General features: G+C 32.1%; 1 protein-coding gene across 3 annotated transcripts in view; it reads right to left on the bottom strand.

Annotated features, from left to right (window-relative positions):
* Window positions 1-6,930: 6,930 nt before the first annotated feature.
* LOC143042527 (pleiotropic regulator 1-like) overlaps window positions 6,931-22,099 on the bottom strand; it is a 36,673-nt gene continuing 21,504 nt past the window's right edge. For all 3 annotated transcript variants that reach the window (XM_076214896.1, XM_076214897.1, XM_076214898.1), the window contains 6 exons: window positions 20,814-20,963; window positions 19,287-19,481; window positions 17,387-17,505; window positions 12,213-12,352; window positions 7,697-7,890; window positions 6,931-7,261 (listed from right to left, as the gene is read on the bottom strand). In XM_076214896.1, the coding sequence (XP_076071011.1) occupies window positions 7,202-7,261; window positions 7,697-7,890; window positions 12,213-12,352; window positions 17,387-17,505; window positions 19,287-19,481; window positions 20,814-20,963 (858 nt within the window). In that variant the 3' untranslated portion in view covers window positions 6,931-7,201. The remainder of the gene's footprint in view (window positions 7,262-7,696; window positions 7,891-12,212; window positions 12,353-17,386; window positions 17,506-19,286; window positions 19,482-20,813; window positions 20,964-22,099) is intronic.

The raw sequence follows: 22,099 nt of genomic DNA, 5'->3' as shown, positions 1-22,099 counted from the left end.
ATCATAAAATATATTCATACACCAAATACAGTTCATTTATTTCATACAGTATAAGAAAAAACTGTTATCACAGAGATATGTCTCGTCTTTAAGTAAATGTTGAATTAAAATAGCAATACTTTATCATGTAAGTTATGCAAATGTTCAAAGTCAATGATCCATGACTGAAGGTACATGGCTGAACAATCTCTATGGAAATGAGATGTGCCTATGTTGATACAACTACATACCAAATAGCATTGACTTATCATAAGTCATTCCCTTAAAACAAACCTAAACCAGATGCTCCGCAGGGCGCAGCTTTATACGACCGCAGAGTTTGAACCCTGAACATTGGGGCAAGTATGGACACAACATTCAAGCTCGATACAGCTCTGAATTTGGATTGTGATTAAATAGTTGAAACAACACAGGTTTCTGACACTTGATGAATGTGGTCTAAGAACTTTTTAAAAACTTAAAAACTTTAAATTTTAAATTGAACATTATCTATTATGGTCCAATATCCAAAATCTAAATACATGGTTAGATTCAGCATATCAAAGAACCCCAAGAATTCAATTTTTGATGAAATCAAATAAAGTTCAATTTTGGACCCTTTAGACATCAATATGGACCAATCTGATAATCAGGCCTAAACATCAAAAATCTAAATACATGGTTAGATTAAGCATATATCAAAGAACCCCATATATACAACTTTTGTTGAAATCAAGCCAAGTTTAATTTTGGACTGCAATTTGGACCAACTTGAAAACTGGGCCTATAATCAAAAATCTAAATACAGGTTTAGATTCAGTATATCAAAGAACCCCAAGGATTCAATTTTTGTCGATATCAAATAAAGTTTACTTTGGGACCACGATTTGGACCAACTTGAAAACTTAAGTTTAATTTTAGACCCTTTGGACCTTAATGTAGACCAATTTGAAAATGGGACCAAAAATTAAGAATCTACATACACAGTTAGATTTGGCATATCAAAGAACCCCAATTATTCAATTTTTGATGACTTCAAACAAAGTTTAATTTTGGACCCTTTGGGCCCCTTATTCCTAAACTGTTGGGACCAAAACTCCCAAAATTAATCCCAACCTTCCTTTTGTGTTCATAAACCTTGTGTTTAAATTTCATTGATTTCTATTTACTTATACTAAAGTTATTGTGCGAAAACCAAGAATAATGCTTTAATCCCAACCTTCCTTTTCTGTTCATAAACCTTGTGTTTAAATTTCATTGATTTCTATTTACTTATACTAAAGTTATTGTGCGAAAACCAAGAATAATGCTTATTTGGGCCCTTTTTTGCCCCTTATTCCTAACTGTTGGGACCAAAACTCCCAAAATCAATCCCAACCTTCCTTTAGTGGTCATAAACCTTGTGTCAAAATTTCATAGATTTCTATTCACTTAAACTAAAGTTATAGTGCGAAAACCAAGAAAATGTTTATTTGGGCCCTTTTTGGCCCCTAATTCCCAAACTGTTAGGACCAAAACTTCCAATATCAATCCCAACCTTCCTTTTATGGTCATTAACCGTGTGTTTAAATTTCATAGATTTCTTTTCACTTATACTAAAGTTATAGTGCGAAAACCAAAAGTCTTTGGACGACGACGCCAACGGGATACCAATATACGACCAAAAAAAATTTAATTTTTGCAGTCGTATAAAAACAAACATTAACTTGTAATCTATGTAAAAAGTTTCAGTCAATGAACCATGATGAGGGGTCCTGGTGCTTTATAATCTCCATGGAAAAACAAGACTTGCAAATGCCAATAAATTTTCATACCAAATATTATTGACTTAATATTAGCAGTTCATCTTAAACTGATGTAATCACAAATTAATACATATAAACTAAGCAAATATTTCTAAGTCTATAGACCATGACTGAGGGGACTGGGCTAAATAATATCCATTGAAATAAGATATGCTAATGCTAGTACAACTGAATACCAATTAACATTAGAACATGACTAAGAGGGTAGAGTCATGGAAATGAGATATGCCAATGCTAATACAGCTGCATACCAAATATAATTGACCTACTACTAGTGGTACCCCATAAACTGACCTAATCACAAACTAATACAGTGTTGACGCCACTGACACCAGAAACAGCATACCTATGTCTCACTTTTTGACAGACCAAAACACAACCAGATTCTCTGCAGGGTGCAGCTTTATACGACTGCAAATGTTGAACACTGAACAGTTGGGGCAAGTATGGACACAACATTCAAGCTTGATACAGCTCTGAATTTGGATTGTGATTAAATAGTTGACACAGCATAGGTTTCTGACACAGAATGAATGTGGTCTAATGAACTTAATTTTTTTTTGCTTTTGTGCAATACACCATGCCTTTTGAATATTAATCCCTCAAAAAAAAACATTTGAAGGAATTTTCTTTTTAATTTCTGAAATCTGAAATGAGAAAAATTGTACCCCAGTGCAAACTGTTATTTACCTACTCATTTAAATAAATCATAAAATATTGAAATATAAAATGACATACAGTCATGGTTAAAATTAATATTGATTAAAAGTAACATCTAAAAATAAAATTAAAGCTAATCATCTCAAGACAATCATCATTTCTTAATACATAATTTTCAAGCAGTGTGAACATATATATATATATGTTACAGGCATTTTCTAAATTTAGGCATTTTGTAAAATGCCTGCAAGATTCAGTCTTATACATAATGACTAATATTTCTAGGCATTTTACAAAATGCCTGAAATTAATTTATAGAATGAAATGTAAAAAAAACAACAATTGAATGCATTGAACACCAGAGCAGTTCAAATTATGAAAATTACTGATATAAAAAGAAGAATTTTGGAGATTAAATTTTACTGAATTATTCCAAATTAACACAAGCACAGATTTCAACAATTATTTCTAATTTCTCAAAATGTTTCGATGACAGAACTGATCACAATATTTGTCTTGATTTTTTGCAAATACAGATTGACGCAAAAATCTTCGACCACCTTTTGAGAAACCTTGATTATCAAATAAAAAAAGAATATGTGGTATGATTGCCAATGAGACAACTCTCCACAAGAGACCAAAATGACATAGAAATTAACAACTGTAGGTCACTGTACGGCCTTCAACAATGAAAAAAGGCCCTTACCACATAGTCAGCTTTAAAAGGCCCTGAAATGACAATGTAAAACAATTCAAACCTGAAAACTCACGGCCTTATTTATGTATCAAAGTACATTATGATGATTAGTTTCACTTGTATCTTTTGGCTAATAGCTTTCAACGGACTGAACTCAGTGAATCAAATCTGCCCATAATGGGGGATGCATCTATAACTGGAGTTTACTTGAGGCAATGAATATGAAGATACTCATATATTGGCATCACAACCATAAACCGCTTTGTATCGCAAAACCCATGTTATAGATTGGCAAGTAGAAGTCGTTATTCATGTCCTTTATCCAGAAAAATCTACTGCAGAAAATAACCATATGAATTAAAACCAAATCATTCTCATCTTAAAAATGCATAAATTATTTGCTACTAAAATGCAAACAATCAGTCATTTATAAGCAAACTTTTTTTTTTCTGTAACATGTTTCACTTCATTGTTTTGACACTGGACTTTTTGAAAAATCGTTTTGTAAGCTCGTTCTATTGAAAGAACAATTTGTCCTCCTGTCATTTTAAACAAATGATCATATCATAAATTAACTTACCTGAAATACAGAGTGAGTACATATACTTAACATACATGTAGTTTCACTAAAAAGAACACATCATATGACTACAAACCTTACCAGTTGGTTTTTGGAAATTAAGTTAATCTACCGAACCATTAGTTATTTTCTTTGCCAGATATTCTTTTTTTCTTCACTTTTGTCATATACATCTCAATGATATATTTCTTCTACAAATTGCCTGAAACTTTTTAAAAATTTCAGTCATTTTACAAAATGACTAGGTATTTTTAGTCACTTTGTATAATGCCTATCAAGGTTAGGCATTTTATAAATTGCCTAAAAATTCAGTCATATTACAAAATGCCTAAATTTAGAAAATGCCTGTAACATATATATATATAACAGTATTCTTTAAACGGAATTTATGTCGGATTACCTCCCTTACACTGCTTTAAGATTGTCTAAATTGTCCTTTAACCAGAGAAACCCTTGTTTTCCACTTTTTGCCCCTAATTGCTAAATTATGTGAGCCATAACCCCCTGTTACCATTCCTTTGTAGTATGGAAACTTGTGGTCTAATTTCAGAGATATTTATCCACTTAAACATAAGTTATTGACTGGAAACAAAAATGCTTATTTGGGCCCCTTTTTGGGCCCTTAATTCCTAAACCTTTTGGACCATAACTCCCCATAATCATTCCAAGCCTTCCCTTTGTGATATGGAACCTTGTGGTACAATGGCAGAGAGATCCATACAGTTACACACAAGTTTTTGTCCTAAAACTAGAAAAATGATTGTTTTGGCCCTTAAATCCTAGACTGTTTGCCCCATAACTCTTAAAATAAATCCAAACCTTCTGCTTATGGTATTAAACATTGTGGTACAATTACAGAGCAATTGAAATACTTATAGGTTGCATTTCTGTAAATATTGACAATGAAATTTCCCATAGGAACTCCTTTTACTGCTAAAACTGTACCACTTTTACTGTGAAGTTTTGAAAAAAATCTTATCCTAGAATTGAAAGTTCATATGCACAATTTTTTTCAAAGGTCAAAATATAGGGCTGTGCGGCATATTTTCAACGTTTATATGCCCAGAACTTCACAGAGTTTAAACTAACACTAATTTTCTTAACTACCCCTACCGAGAATGAAAGGTTACCACAGATTTCAATGTAAACCATTTGCACATGTTTATTTACTGGTAACATTCCCAAGTTATGTCTCTGTGAGATGGAACACAGAGAGCATAACTGGGAAACAGTATGTTAACAAACTTAATTTTCTAGGAATATTCAAGATCTCCCCAAAAGAGGTGTGTTTTGAGAAACAGCTGTATTTACAAAGTGCAACCTATACACAACTTATAGACTGAAAACTACAAAAATGCTTATTTAGGCCCCTTTTTTGGGCCCCTAATTCCGAAACCTTTTGGACCATTACCCCAATAATCATTCCAAGCCTTCCCTTTGTTATATGGAACCTTGTGGTATAATGGCAGAGAGATCCATCCAGTTACACACAAGTTATTGTCCTAAAACTAGAAAAATGCGTTTTTGGTCCCTTAATTTGTAGACGGTTTGCCCCATAACCCTTAAAATAAATCCAAACCTTCTACTAATGGTATTAAACGTTGTGGTACAATTTCAGAGCAATTGAAATACCTATACACAACTTATTATCTTGAAACTAGATAAATGCTTGTTTCATATGATGAAGACATAATCTTTCAATCAGTTTAATTGAGGTCTGGAGCTGGCATGTCAGTTAACTGCTAGTAGTCTGTTGTTATTTATGTATTATTGTCATTTTATTTATTTTCTTTTGTTACATCTTTTGACATCAGACTCGGTCTTCTCTTGAACTGAATTTTAATGTGCGTATTGTTATTCTTTTACTTTTCTACATTGGCTAGAGGTATAGGGGGAGGGTTGAGATCTCATAAACATGTTTAACCCCGCCGCAATTTTGCGCCTGTCCCAAGTCAGGAGCCTCTGGCCTTTGTTAGTCTTGTATGATTTTAAATTTTAGTTTCTTGTGTATAATTCGGAGTTTAGTATGACGTCCATTATCACTGTACTATTATGCATATTTTAGGGGCCAGCTGAAGGACACCTACGGGTGCGGGAATTCTCGCTACATTGAAGACCCATTGGTTGCCTTCGGCTGTTGTTTGCTCTATGGTCGGGTGGTTGTCGCTTTGACATATTCACCATTTCCTTTCTCAATTTTATTTTGACCCCTTTTGGACCCTATTTCCTGAACCTTTGGAACCATAACCCCCAAAATCAATCCAAAGCTTCCTTTTGTGGTTATAAACATTGTGTTAAAATTTTATTGATTTCTATTCACCTATACTAAAGTAAGTATCCGGTAACCATCCGTCCTTGGACAACGCTGACAACGACACGTGATACCAATATATGACCAAAATTTTTTTAATTTTTGCGGTTGTATAAAAACTGCCATAACCACTGAACCATGAAAATGAGATCAAGGTCAGATGACACCTGCCAGTTGGACATGTTCACCTTACAATCATTCCATACACTAAACATAGTAGACCTATTGCATACAGTATTAGAAAAATAGACCAAAACACAAAAACTGAACTCTAATGGATCCATGAAATGAGGTCAAGTGAAAACTATCTGACTTGCATGAGGATCTTGCAAGGTACGCACATACCAAATATAGTTATTCTATTACCCATAAAAAGAGAAAATTAAGAATATTAAAAATCAAAATCTTCCTTTACCAAAAACCTGAAGCAAGACAGACAGACTAACGGATGCACAGCATTTCTGTAAATATAGACTGGAATGCAATTCCTTTAAGGAAGAAACTGTACCACTTTTACTATGAAGTTTTGTTAAAATTTACACCCTAGAATGAAAAGTTCATCTGCACTATTATTTTATTCAAAGGTCAAAACAAAGGGCTGTGAAGCATATTTTCAACATGTGTATGCCCCAAATTTCTAAGAGTTTAAACTTATACTTAAATTCTCGCTTCAATTTTAGTCTTCCTCAGAAGTTATGTCCCTAGGTGGTGAAACAGAGAGATTATATTTGGGAACCAGTACGTAAACAAAACAAATAATCTATCAATATTGTATCTCCCCAACAGAGGTGTGGTTTGTGAAACAGCTGTATTTACAAAGTGCAACCTGTAGGATCATTCAAGTCTCTAGAGCAACAATAGAATACAGGTGTGAACAAGTATCAGAGAGAACCCTACAGTTATTTCACATTTATTGTGTTAAAAACAACATGGTTTACAAATGTTAAAACTTAAATATAAAAATACATTTTATGAATAATTCTCATAAAATTATGTCTTGAAACCTGACCCTTTCTAGATTCAAACAATAGTTCCTCAAACGATAAAAAATTGCTAGTCAGTATATCCATGTTTTCAATGTTTATATTATCATTCTTCACGCAACCATTTCTGATGATGATCTATATTGCTGCTGCTTTATTTATGTCTTTTACATTTTAATGTATGCACTAATATTTCTTTTTCTTAATTATATCTGGTCGCCAATTGATTGGATGGGATTCTTCAGTCTGAAAAATAAGAAATAAGATTTTATCCTTACAATTATATGGAAACAAGGATGAACTGGGTATTATGTTTTCAGCTTTGATAAAAAGAAACTTAAATGTACAATTGTTTGGAAAACAAAAGGTATTGTCGATGAATATTTGCTGTACTTTCATAATCAGAATTGTTAAAAAAACTGAACATGTTTTCAACTAAAATTGAACTCACTGAGATGTGTTTACTGCTTATAACTGATCATAACTGCTATTATTCAATGATACATGTCGTTTGTTGACATTGATTCAGGTCTGTCATATTGGTTTTTAGTACATTGTTTTGTTATAAATTAGGCAGATTGCTTTAACATTTGAATTGTTTCACATTTTTTTTATCAGGGCCTTTTATAGCAAACTATACTATGGGTTTGTAACTCTTGACACTTTGTACAAATAACTTACTGCTGAGTCATCTTCCTTGTATATTTTAACAGTTTTGTCAGCTTCAGCTGTGATAAGACGACTTCCGCTATGGTCATACTGTAAAGCAAAGATTCCAGCTTCTGAATCAATAGATCCTGGCTGTGCTAATGATTGCATTCTCTGGAAATTATAGCCTGTCTTCCAATCCCAAAAGTGCATGGAGCCATTGTCAGCTTTTAAAATACAGAATTTTACAAATAAAACACATGCTTTGCTTTTTCAAAATTTAAAGCTATATATTCATTGCAAAGATTTCTATTCCTTGATAAAATTTGACATGAAACATAGTATTCTCTCTGGAGCTGGCATGTCAGTTAACTGCTAGTAGTCTGTTGTTATTTATGTATTATTGTTATTTTCTTTGGTTACATCTTCTGACATCAGACTCGGACTTCTCTTGAACTGAATTTTAATGTGCGTATTGTTATGCGTTTACTTTTCTACATTGGCTAGAGGTATAGGGGGAGGGTTGAGATCTCACAAACATGTTTAACCCCGCCGCATTTTTGCGCCTGTCCCAAGTCAGGAGCCTCTGGCCTTTGTTAGTCTTGTATTATTTTAATTTTAGTTTCTTGTGTACAATTTGGAAATTAGTATGGCGTTCATTATCACTGAACTAGTATATATTTGTTTAGGGGCCAGTTGAAGGACGCTTCCGGGTGCGGGAATTTCTGGCTACATTGAAGACCTGTTGGTGACCTTCTGCTGTTGTTTTTTTTTCTATGGTCGGGTTGTTGTCTCTTTGGCACATTCCCCATTTCCATTCTCAATTTTATCTCATTGAATTTTTATTTTAAATGAAAATTTATTATTCCATTGTATTTATGCATCGAAGAACTGCAGCTTTTTTAAACATACATAAAAAAATAATAATCTTGGAATAGTCTGAAATGCTCATCTGGCAAAAATATGTCATTCCAGTTTAAACAATATTTATTCAGATATAAAATTATCACAAAATGACACAATACAACTGAAAAAAATATTTTGGATTTAGAAACAAGCAAAGCTTTTACAAATCTGTCTCCTTGATATTTAAGATTTTAATGAAGTATCTTATGTTTTGAGATGTTGAGCTAGTAGTGTTCTCCCCAGGATCTTTTAGCATCATGGTAATGTGATGCTATAATCTTATATGTGATACTATCTGAAGTAGTTTTCTTATAGATTATATTATGGATGTGATGCTATAATTTTTAGAAACAAGAAAGTATTTCAATTTCATCTGTTGACCAGGATGCTAAATGAAATATCTGGGGAGAACACTGGCTACATCTGGATATTAAAAAAAATTAAATATGTGACATTCATAGTTCCAGAGATACAATCAGGGAAAATTTTGTGATATCAGTCTATTAATGTATGGAATGTAATATGCAACATTAAATTTACTTTCTCTAAAATCCATCCGCAAGATACTTTATATCAATGAATTCATTACTATAAACATGTCTTCTTAAATGTTATGAAAACATAGAGGGTCTGACACTGAAATTCGTTTTTGTTTGTTTGTAGTTTTGATGTGAAGTGAATAAAATGCTTCTCTGAGTGCAGCCTGATACGACCACAGAGGTGAAACCCTGAACAGTTGTGGCAAATTTGGACACAATATTCAAGCTTGATTCTGTCTGAATTTGGATTGTGATCAAATTTTTGACATAGTATAGGTTTTTGACACAAAATAAATGTCAAGATCTTACAAATATATTGCACAAAACTGTGCAATTAAAGATTCTTCTTGAACATTTTAACAAAATTTGAAATTAAAAACATTTTGAAAAAAAAATTTGAACCCCTTAAAAAAAATTGGAACCCCCAAACTTTTTGACACCTCCCCCCCCCCCCATCAACTTGGTGCAATTACTCCATCACTCAACAAGAATGTGTCCTCAGTACACGAATGCCCCACTCGCACTATCATTTCCTATGTTCAGTGGACCGTAAATTGGGGTAAAATCTCTAATTTGGCATTAAAATTAGAAAGATCATATCATAGGGAACATGTGTACCAAGTTTGAAGTCGATTGGACTTCAACTTCATCAAAAACTACCTTGACCAAAAACTTTAACCTGAAGCGGGACAGACGGACGAACGAACGAACGAACGGACGGACAAACAGACGCACAGACCAGAAAACATAATGCCCCTCTAGTATCGTAGGTTGGGCATAAAAACCAGCTTTTCTTTGTAGTATGGAAAATTGTAATACAATTTCAGAGAGATCCATACACTTACACACAAGTTTTTGTCCAGAAACCACAAAAATGCTAGCTTTTGGCCCATAATACCTAAACTTTTGGCACCATAACCCTCAAAATGGATCTAAACCTTCTACTTTTGGTATTAAACATTGTGGTACGATTTCAGAGCAATTGAAATACTTATACACAATTTTATATACTTAAAGTAGAAAAATGCTTGTTTTGGACCCCTTTTGGGCCCCAATTCCAAAACAGTTGAGACCATCATTCCCAAAATCAATCCCAACCTGCCTTTTGTGGTATTGAACCTTTTAATTAAATTTTATAGAGATCCATTCATTTAAACTAAAGTTATTGTCCGGACACCAAATGTATTTTTCGGACGACGCAGATGACGACATTATACCATTATACGATCTAAAAAAAAATTATTGCGGTAGCATAAAAAGATTTTTGGGTTGATAGTTGTCTCATTGGCAATCAAACCACAACTCCTTATCATTATATCAAAAGGACAAAATACTTCAAAATCCAGATGTCAGAACATTCATCTAGAACCAATAAAAAAATATAAGCTGTTGACACAGAGATGCATAGGTTCCAAGAAAGGACAATATGGTGGACAGTAATATTGCTAATTAAAGGACAATATGGTGGACAGTAATTTTGCTAATTAAAGGACAGTAATATTGCTAATTAAAGGACAATATGGTGGACAGTAATATTGCTAATTAAAGGACAGTAATATTGCTAATTAAAGGACAATATGGTGGACAGTAATATTACTAATTAAAGGACAGTAATATTGCTAATTAAAGGACAATATGGTGGACAGTAATATTACTAATTAAAGGACAGTAATATTGCTAATTAAAGGACAATATGGTGGACAGTAATATTGCTAATTAAAGGACAGTAATATTGCTAATTAAAGGACAATATGGTGGACAGTAATATTGCTAATAAAGGACAATATGGTGGACAGTAATATTACTAATTAAAGGACAGTAATATTGCTAATTAAAGGACAATATGGTGGACAGTAATATTGCTAATTAAAGGACAGTAATATTGCTAATTAAAGGACAATATGGTGGACAGTAATATTGCTAATTAAAGGACAGTAATATTGCTAATTAAAGGACAATATGGTGGACAGTAATATTGCTAATTAAAGGACAGATATATTGCTAATTAAAGGACAATATGGTGGACAGTAATATTGCTAATTAAAGGACAATATGGTGGACAGTAATATTACTAATTAAAGGACAGTAATATTGCTAATAAAGGACAATATGGTGGACAGTAATATTACTAATTAAAGGACAATATGGTGGACAGTAATATTGCTAATTAAAGGACAGTAATATTGCTAATTAAAGGACAATATGGTGGACAGTAATATTACTAATTAAAGGACAGTAATATTGCTAATAAAGGACAATATGGTGGACAGATATATTGCTAATTAAAGGACAATATGGTGGACAGTAATATTGCTAATAAAGGACAATATGGTGGACAGTAATATTACTAATTAAAGGACAGTAATATTGCTAATAAAGGACAATATGGTGGACAGTAATATTACTAATTAAAGGACAATATGGTGGACAGTAATATTGCTAATTAAAGGACAGTAATATTGCTAATTAAAGGACAATATGGTGGACAGTAATATTGCTAATTAAAGGACAGTAATATTGCTAATTAAAGGACAATATGGTGGACAGTAATATTACTAATTAAAGGACAGTAATATTGCTAATAAAGGACAATATGGTGGACAGTAATATTACTAATTAAAGGACAATATGGTGGACAGTAATATTACTAATTAAAGGACAGTAATATTGCTAATAAAGGACAATATGGTGGACAGTAATATTACTAATTAAAGGACAGTAATATTGCTAATAAAGGACAATATGGTGGACAGTAATATTACTAATTAAAGGACAATATGGTGGACAGTAATATTGCTAATTAAAGGACAATATGGTGGACAGTAATATTACTAATTAAAGGACAATATGGTGGACAGTAATATTGCTTATTTATTAAAAGTTGCTGGACTATCACCTAGGAGGCACTGCCTTGAAATTGTTGACACTGTATAGAAAATATCCTATTGATAGTAAGGCAACATTATAGAAAATATCATTGATCTATCACAAGTAGTTCCTATCAAACTAACTTAAGCAAGAAACTTAACAAATGTTGACTCAGGAAAAGCAACACTTATGTCTACCTTATAGTTATAATAGTAGCAATAAACAAGTGAACATACCTCCAGACACTAGAACTCCATCAGAATTGACTGTTAAAGCATTAATTATTGCATTGTGTCCTGGGAGATTCTGAATAAAGTTCCCATCAGGAAACTTCCACTCTTTAATGTTATCTGCAGAGGCTGAAGCAAATGTGTAACTGGAAAAAATAACAACGTAAACAACAAGGGGATATTTTACTGTTAAAGAGAACATTTTTTACTTATCCACTTATTATGTTCATAATACCATAAAAAACATATTCACCAAGTTTTATCTGGATATGAAAACTAATAAAGAAGAAAATCGGGAATTATTAATTTTATTTATTCGAACTTCCTGACTTCTGTGACGTAGTTAAAGTCTTTTGCATGCCGGGAGTGGATTAATCTCATTTTCAGTCTTGTTCGTTAATCATCTAATAACGCGATTTAAAGCACATTGACGACTTTTGGTGTAGCTATTAACCAACTAATAATTCAAAAAGAAAAGTGATCACCCATGTATTTTTTTAAATTAAAATGTATGGTTTATATTTAAAGGATAATTATAGTAATAAAAGTAAACCATAAAATAGAATGTTTTTATGATATTTTTCCGACGGATATGTCATACAAACATTTTAATGTGCGTATTGTTATGCGTTTACTTTTCTACATTGGTTAGAGGTATAGGGGGAGGGTTGAGATCTCACAAACATGTTTAACCCCGCCGCATTTTTGCGCCTGTCCCAAGTCAGGAGCCTCTGGCCTTTGTTAGTCTTGTATTATTTTAATTTTAGTTTCTTGTGTACATTTGGAAATTAGTATGGCGTTCATTATCACTGGACTATTATATATTTGTTTAGGGGCCAGCTGAAGGACGCCTCCGGGTGTGGGAATTTCTCGCTACATTGAAGACCTGTTGGTGACCTTCTGCTGTTGTTTTTTATTTGGTCGGGTTGTTGTCTCTTTGACACATTCCCCATTTCCATTTTCAATTTTATATATAACTGATGGTGTCATAAAAATGCATGTTTTTATTCTCACCTATTACTTCACTCTTACTATGGGTGCAATCAACAGTTTTTTTCTATGACGTCATATTTTGAGGGACCATGCATAAGTGACCCTTAGTAGTGGACTGATTAATAAAGATACTTGTATAAAACTAGATATCACTGCAATCCGAATGTTCTCTAGTTTATAATGAAATAAAAATAAAGTGTACTTTTAATAGTATAAAAAAGTTTTATCCAGAGAAAATGGGAAAAACATTGCCATGATTGCCTAATCTAAGCTTAAAAAACCTGAAATCAGGTCATGTGCACACCCATGAAGACATGATACATGAACATTTTTCATAATCAAAACTGTATGAATTTCATAGATTTTTACCGGGTCTTTCAAAAAATTCATCCTTCAGGGTACATTCGCCTGCTCTGAAAAAAGCTCTAGTGGCTGCAAATAAGTTTTCAATTTTCACTGCCAAATAAACAGGATGTTTACAGTGTTGTCTCCCCTTAAAACATGTACATTAAATCTAATTTTTTAAATTATTTTAATCATTCAACCTGTTTTAATTGAAGTTAATTAACATATTTTTACAACCAAATACAAAAAACATGATTCTTTTTCACCAATTATGTTGATAAAAAGGGACTTCCCTCCATGTCTATTTTTAGTCGGGGAATAACCCCTAGTTTATTACACAAAACTGTTTAAAGCACCCTATACAAATCTTTGCTTCAGTCTAGTACTGTGTAAATACAATGCATGTGTATTTTACTGACAACACCTGGTAAAGGCGTGGTTAAATTTACGGTAATTAAAAGATCAGCATTATGTAATCTTAATCTTTTGATCTTCACTAGAGTGTTGTTTGGCCTCAAGGCTTCATCGTTGCAGGTATGAAAATTTGAAAAAAAAGATAAAACTGAAGTGTGTTTGAGACAGAATTTTTATTTAAAAATTATTTGGGGAGGAATATGGTGGCAACCTTAATCGCCGTAATATATTTTAAAAATATTTTGCGTTTGCTTAGTTTTTAAATAAATAGGTTAGTATTTTGTTGTAACATTGAAATTCTGAATTACTTTCAATAAAATAATTTTATTAAAAAAATGGCCACGAAAACAAGCGTATAAATCAAACAGTACTATTCTAAATTATCATCGGTAACCTTGAATATTTAAATGTGCAGAGAAAATTATCAGTTACCTTAATATATTTATTTTTCCGTCCAAAGCAATCTACATTTACCTAATCAGGAATGCCCTTATTAAAATATTCTAAATCTCACATGTTAATACTTAAGCTTATTGACCAACAATGCTTAAAAAAATTAACAGAATCAATCTAACGTCAACTTTCCTTTTTTGAATGGAGACAGACCGCCAGAATCAATTTTCAATGTGCTTTATAGCTTATATACCTTTGTAAGACTTATCATTCGTTTATACATCCCCTCTAAACCAGAGACCTAAATAAATAAAGCAGACAAGCAGTATATTCTTTAAATTTCTGTGATTTACTACATAATTACCAAGAAAGATAAAAATCCCCAAGTTAATTTGATACTCAATATTTTTCCTGGAAAATCACATCCTCAGTCGGTTGGACAAAAAGATAAGAATTTGGTATACAGAACATGCAGAAGTGTGAATGTCATAAAAGCTCATTGTTATATCAGATACCTTATAAATGTGAACATGTATACATGTAAGACCTCATGGGACGTCACCTAACCACATTCAGGTATTTTGCAACTGCTACACCCCTTTTTATCAGAGCGTACATGCATGTATTAAAATGACTCTCTGTTAATTGGATTCAGAATGACAATTGTAAGTAAAATCCTACAGTTCATGGTGGGACCTTTTCTACCAGATATACAACTTTTTGTATTTATATTTTCACTTATATTACTCTCATATAATATTTAATTTGCATAAGCACAATATTCCGGGACACACTAATTAAATAAATTAAACAACCCTCTACCTAATCAGACGTTAATACAACTACTATCAGTCTATCCGGAGTGAATATAAAAAAGAAGATGTGGTATGATTGTCAATGACACAACTGTCCACAAGAGACCAAAATGACATAGACATTAACAACTATAGGTCACCATACGGCCTTCAACAATGAGCAAAGCCCATACCGCATAGTCAGCTATAAAAGGCCCTGATATGACAATGAAAAACAATTCAAACAAGAAAACTAATGGCCTTATTTATATAAAAAAAAATGAACGGAAAACAAATATGTAACACATAAACAAACGACAACCACTGCTATTTAAAGTTTCTTTATTTCTTCAAATCGGCTTTTGGGGGATCATTAGTGGACGTCCAGTGGCATATATATTACATGCCTGTCTGAACAGGAAAATTAACATAAGGTATTATTATGTTTCTTCAAATAGAACCATGTTCACATTGTCATACATTATACCCAACAATTGTGATGATGACGAGTTTCTTTAACTGTTCAAAATAATCTTATTGAAATATAACTTCGATGAACCAAGGACAAACCAAAGCAAGTTAGATATCGACCTGTATTTAAATCAGATTGGTTCTGGATGTTTCTCTCATATATTCAGTATATGTGTATATATTCTAAATTGTGACTATGATATCTATAGTTCTGTAACCTTCCCATCTAGGCGTATAAACCAATGATCGACAAGTGTGTACATTTTGTTAAATCAATGTATGTTTCATAATAATTGAAAACGAGTATATTCTTACATTTTTCCCCAATTTACCCTTGGAAGATATGTAAATAGATTTTTATTTCATCAAATCTTTTTTTTTTTTGGGGGGGGGGGGGGGAATTATTTAGATTTTCATAAATATCATTCTTTACACACGAAATATTATTTATAAACAATCGTATGAGTTTAGTAATGACTAGTATATCACTATTGGACACACAAGACAAAGTTGTATATTACACCGGATAGTTTCATTATGGAAAGTTACACCTTATCATCCATGTACACTGATTAATACCCTCAGAAGTGAAGTGATGCATGAACTTGTGTAATTGTGTAATAAGACTTTAAAAACCTGACAGGAAAGCGCTTGAATACCTGGACCTGTTACCTCACAATACCTCTGGGAACAACTCCTTTAGCCATGCTGATCAGATAAGGGGAGGTCCAAATTTATTTAAATTAGTTTATTCCAAAGAAAACAAGTATGAACAAACTAGATTTTCGAAATCAATTTTACACGGAATTTTTATCTATGACTTCGAACTTTGACTTTTTAACTAATTTCCATTTTTTGTTTCAAAATTTTTAAAAAAAAACCCAGTTTCAAACAGACCATAGAAAATGCATAGTACTAGTTTATTTAAAAAAAAATATAATTACATTTTCCATTTCAAGTTAATTAGGAAAGGTTGCACAACCATGTCTATAATAATCTTTTTGTGACCCAGGAAACTGTTTATGCTTCCAATGTCGGATAAAACAACTGTACACTTGACAAGATATAGACACTCAATTACAGCTACATTAGGTTACTGCTTGTTTTGGTCCTTTGTGGTTTATAGCTATATTGTGGTTACTATTCAGGGAGGATGTCAAAATGGCCACATGCTGAGAATTGATACTCTAAATTTTAAATCAATGGTGATCTCTTATCTTGCTGAATAAAACTTGAATATTTATGAATTTGTGCTTTTTTATACATAATGAACAGAATATCAACTTTTCATTTTATTGCGAAGTTACCCTTTTAATAATAATGGAATAACAAACTGTACTCCAAGAATACTGAATCATTTATCTGGTAAAAGTATGCTATACATTTATAAATATTCATGCTAAAATGTTAAAAATGGAATTTTCTGGCCTTTGTTAGTCTTGTATGTTTTTTAATTTTAGTTCATTTATATGCTTTAGAGTTTAGTATGACAATAATTTTCACTGAACTAGTGCACATTTTTATTTATGGACCAGCTGAGGCCCACCTCTTGGTGTGGAATTTTCTAGATTTGTTGAAGATTCATTTGTGGCCTTTGGCTATGATCTTCTCTTTAATCAGGTTTTTGTCTCAAGTGACATATTCCCCATTTCCATTCTCAATTTTCTTTATTTACAAAACTTCCTTAACACAATATTTACTGTTGTTGTCTGTCTTTAGAGGGGTTTAGTTAAGACATGATCGTTTTTTCAGGTATAATGTATAACTTACTGTTTTGGATGAAGTGTGAGAGCTCGAACACTCTTTTTATGATTAGTGAGAGTGACACGTGATTTGCCGGCTGCTAAATCCCACAATCTTATTGTAGAGTCATGGCTTCCTGTTATCACCTGTAAATAAGTAAACTTTTCTTATGTCAATCACTACAACAAAAGTCTCTTAAGATTTTGCTCATAAACCATTTGAAGTTATTCATCCACTATTTGCTAAATATCTATTATTGTGTTCATTTAAGTGAAAATACAATATACAGACATGTTCAATTTTTAGAAAATACTATAAAAATGTGCCATACAAAAATCCAGACAAAAATTCACACAATTTCAGCCATTATTTTATTACTTAAAAGTAAGGCATTTTTTTAACCTGTTAAATTTATACCAGAAATCACAACAGAAACAAACAGGGGTCTAAAAACATGAACTACATTAAATATCCCTGAACAGTTAAAAACAGTTACCCTGATTCATGGTATACAACAGTTTTAGACCAAGTTTTAGTGAAAATGATAAAATATGATTTTCAAATATTTTCACAGTGAACTATGCGCTACAATGCCAACATGCCTGCCATATCTCAATGTTTAATGTGTGTTTTTTGTAATAGTGTCTTCCAATAATCATTCACCCAAGAATCACTAGTTTTTGAGAGATGATTTGTTTTAAAACTTACTTAACTAGCAATGGCTTTCTCCAAATGGAACCAAAAGTGAAAATTTTATATAGGACAATCCATTTTAATAGTGTGTTTAGTAAGAATTGTGAGTAAAAGATAATAAAATGCTCTGCAGGGTGCAGCTTGATACCACCAAAGGTCAAACCCTGAACAGTTGGGGCAAGTATGGACACAACATTCAAGCCTGATGCAGCTTGGAATTTGGATTGTGATTAAATATTTGACACAGCATAGGTTTCTCACACAGAATGAATGTGGTCTAAGAACTTAATCATTTTAAATTTACCTATTATGGTTAAATATCTAAAATCTAAATACATGATTAGATTCAGCATACCAAAGAGCCCCTCATATTCAATTTTTGTTGAAATCAAACAAAGTTTAATTTTGGACACTTTGGACCTTAATGTGGACCAATTTAAAAATGGGGCCCGAAATCCAAAAACTTAATACATGGTTAGATTCAGCATATTAAAGAACCCCAAGAATTCAAGAATAAAACCCCATTGAAATTGGTCATAAAATAAGCAATTTATACCAAGTATTATAAAAGTATTGTTTTTGGCCCCTTATTTCTAAACAGTTAGGGCCACAACCCCCAATATCAATCCCAACCTTCCTATTTTAGTATGGAACCTTTTGGTACAATTTCAGAAAGATCCATATACTTTACACATAAGTTATTGTCTGGAAACTAGAAAAATACTTTTTTGGACCCCCTTTTTAGGCCTTTAATTCCTAAAATGTTAAGCCCGTAACCCCCAAAATCAATCCCAACCTTCCTTTTGTGTTTTCAAACCCTGTTTAAAAATTTTATAGAGATCCATTCACTTTAACTAAAGTCATTGTCCTAAAACTAAGTGTCTTTGAACGAAGTGGATGAAGATGTGATACCATCATGAATATACGACCAAAAATGTTTTTTGTAGTTGTATACAAACAAAAATTTAAGGATTTTCCAGTTAAGAATATGATGAATTTAATGTGATGACTTAAGTTAACATGGCTTTTCAAACAAGGCAACTGACAATATATAGCATGTTTTTGGCTAATAGGAATAATTTGGTGACAATAACATAAACTGAAAATATATTTAGCATGTGTTTTTCTTTGAGAAGAAAAAATGAAAATTATGTCTTTTCTACAAAAATTTAAATATGATTTCACCTGAATATATGTCTGAGTTACCATTAAAATGAAAAATGTTAAAACCAACCTGAGGTTCAGCAGCCTGACATCTGATATCAGCAACAGTATTATTATGTCCTGTTAATGTGTGTATGCATGCTTTTGTTCTCATATCCCAAACTCGGGCTGTACCATCCCGACCACATGTCACTAACACATCTATTGTAGGGTGAAGGTCGATGGCATACACTGCACTCAAGTGGCCATGGTAATGTTTGATAGTCTGTTAAACAAGATAACTAGTACATTATTTTTTCTAAGATAAAAAAGATGTTGACGACCTTCCAGATGAAGAGTTAAACCTACATTAATTAAGCCACAAAGGTCTGGACTTCTAAAACAAAACAACATTAGTTAAAGCAAATTCTAGCTTTTGAAGATCCAGGGGAAAATCTACGAGTGAAAGTATATGGAAGATGACATAAATATATAGGTGTAAATAAATTTACATGTGCAGGTGTATATATTCATAAGATAAATAGCAAGATAAGTAAACAAGTTAACAGTTTAATCAATTTCATCCTTCCATTGGGACTCTTTAGGATAACTGAATTAGCATCATTATGGGCGATGTCTTTAAGGAGGCTTGTGACATTCAGGCATTGTTTGTATTCTTGGGTTTTTGGATCGTTGTTATGAAGTATATTTCCGTCTCCTTTCGATAGGCTTCCTCCAGTCTTCCTAAATTGCTCACAATTTAAATTTTTTGCATAAATCTTTCATCAATGATTAATTTTTGCTTTTCAATATACATTAGTGGCTTAAAAATTCTGTTTAAATGTATTATAAATCTGTCATATTTTTTTCAAAAGACAAAAAAATGCAGTTGACTCATATGTTCCATTTTATCCATAGTGCCTATGTTTGTTGATGAACAAGGAAATAAAATACAAAATTTATACAACATACTAGATACAAGTTTGGCTGAAATTGATTCAGCAGTTTCAAAGCAGAAGATGCTTTAAAGTAAGCAAACTGGATGAACAAATTGTAAAAAATTGTCTTTAAAGGGCCTAATTAAGTGGTCAGTTGACAATTTTGGTCATGTAAAACTTATTTGTAGATCTTACATTGCTGAACATTTTTGCTGTTTATAGTTTATCTTTATCAGTAGTAATATTCAAGATAAAAACATAAAACTGCTAAATTTCCTTAAAATTATCAATTTAGTAGCAGTAATGGGTTATTAGATTCATCTGAAAATTTCAGGGCTGATAGACCCTAAAAATCATTCAACTTAAGTTTGGTAGGAATTGGTTTAGTAGTTTCAGAGGAGAAGATGTTTGAAATAGTTTACACCAGGCGTAACGAGGACGGCGACTGCTACGTCCAGTCTGTGTTTTTATTAAATGTTTTTCTGCTTTGTATCAGTCTGACTAGTTAAGCCCTTTTCAACTGATTTTTCATAGCTGAATAATGGATTGGTTCATAGTTGAAGGTGTTAATTTCTATGACATTTAGTCGTCTCATTCGCAATCATAACACATTGTCTTATATCTATAGAAATAGAACAAAGTATTGTATAAAAGTGTATGTGAGGTATAATTATATCAACCTTATTATATTCCAGATCCCAGCATTTCACTTGTTTATCTTCTCCACAAGAAAACAAATATGGCTGTCGTGGACTAACTACAACACCTCTAACAGCACTGATATGACCAGTTAGGGAAAGTTTTAAAGTTCCTGAGGCCAAATCCCATATCTGCAAATAATTAAGATAGTACAAATAAAGAGTTGACAAAGAGATATGTCTCATCATTATGAAACTTTGATAGTATAATGCATATGTTGAAAGTTAAATGATAATACTTTAATATGTAAACTATATTGGGAACTTGGGATAAACAAGTACCTGGTCATGTCTACTCTGTGTTTATTTGTTAGAGGAATTTCTATACGTATCCATTTGATGAGAAAAGCCTTTTCAACTGTTTTTTAAAGTTTGGTCTTATGTTGTTCTATTACACCGCTATGGAAACAAAATTTGCTAAAGCTAATACAATGTATAACTGGTTTATTTCCATTATGCAACTTTGTTAAATTTGCATTTTAAAATATTGTGAAGAATTAATCTTTGTTCCAATATAAGAAATACTTGACATGAGTAAAAATTTATCCTGTCCAGTACTACAGACCAAATTTAACATAACATTTCATTGCATATAAGATAATAACTATCACTGGATGTTAACTAATTAGTTTCCATTCATTTCTTTCCTGTAAATAAGCGTATACAGTGTAGTAACCATGTAACCTCAAGTTTTCAATTTATTTTATAGAAAAAACAAATAAAACTAGAGGCTCTAAAGAGCCTGTGTCGCTCACCTTGGTCTATGAGAATATTAAACAAAGGACAAAGATGGATTCATGACAAAATTGTGTTTTGGTGTTGGTGATGTGTTTGTAGATCTTACTTTACTGAAAATTCTTGCTGTTACAATTATCTCTATCTAAAATGAACTTGGCCCAGTAGTTACAGTACAAAATTATGAAAAGTGTTAAAAATTAACTATAAAGGGCAAAAACTCCTTAAGGGGTCAATTGACCCTTTTAGATAGATCTTCACCTAATTATATAATGAACAATTTAATCCTGTCAGATTTGGTTTCACAGATATGAGCCAAAAACTGCATTTTACCCTATGTTCTATTTTTAGCCATAGCGCTCATCTTGGTTTGCGGGCGAGGTCATTGGACACAATTTTAAAACTAGATAACCTAATGATGATTGTGGACAAGTTTAGTTAGATTTGTTCAAGTAGTTTCAGAGAAGAACATTTTTGTAAAAGATTACAAAAATTTATGAAAAATTGTTAAAAATTTATTATAAAGGGCAATA

The sequence above is a fragment of the Mytilus galloprovincialis genome, chromosome 8 (genome assembly GCF_965363235.1).
Source record: "Mytilus galloprovincialis chromosome 8, xbMytGall1.hap1.1, whole genome shotgun sequence".
Classification (NCBI taxonomy): domain Eukaryota; kingdom Metazoa; phylum Mollusca; class Bivalvia; order Mytilida; family Mytilidae; genus Mytilus; species Mytilus galloprovincialis.
The sequence above is the reverse complement of the archived record's forward strand: the minus strand, read 5'-3'. Positions and strand labels throughout refer to the sequence as shown.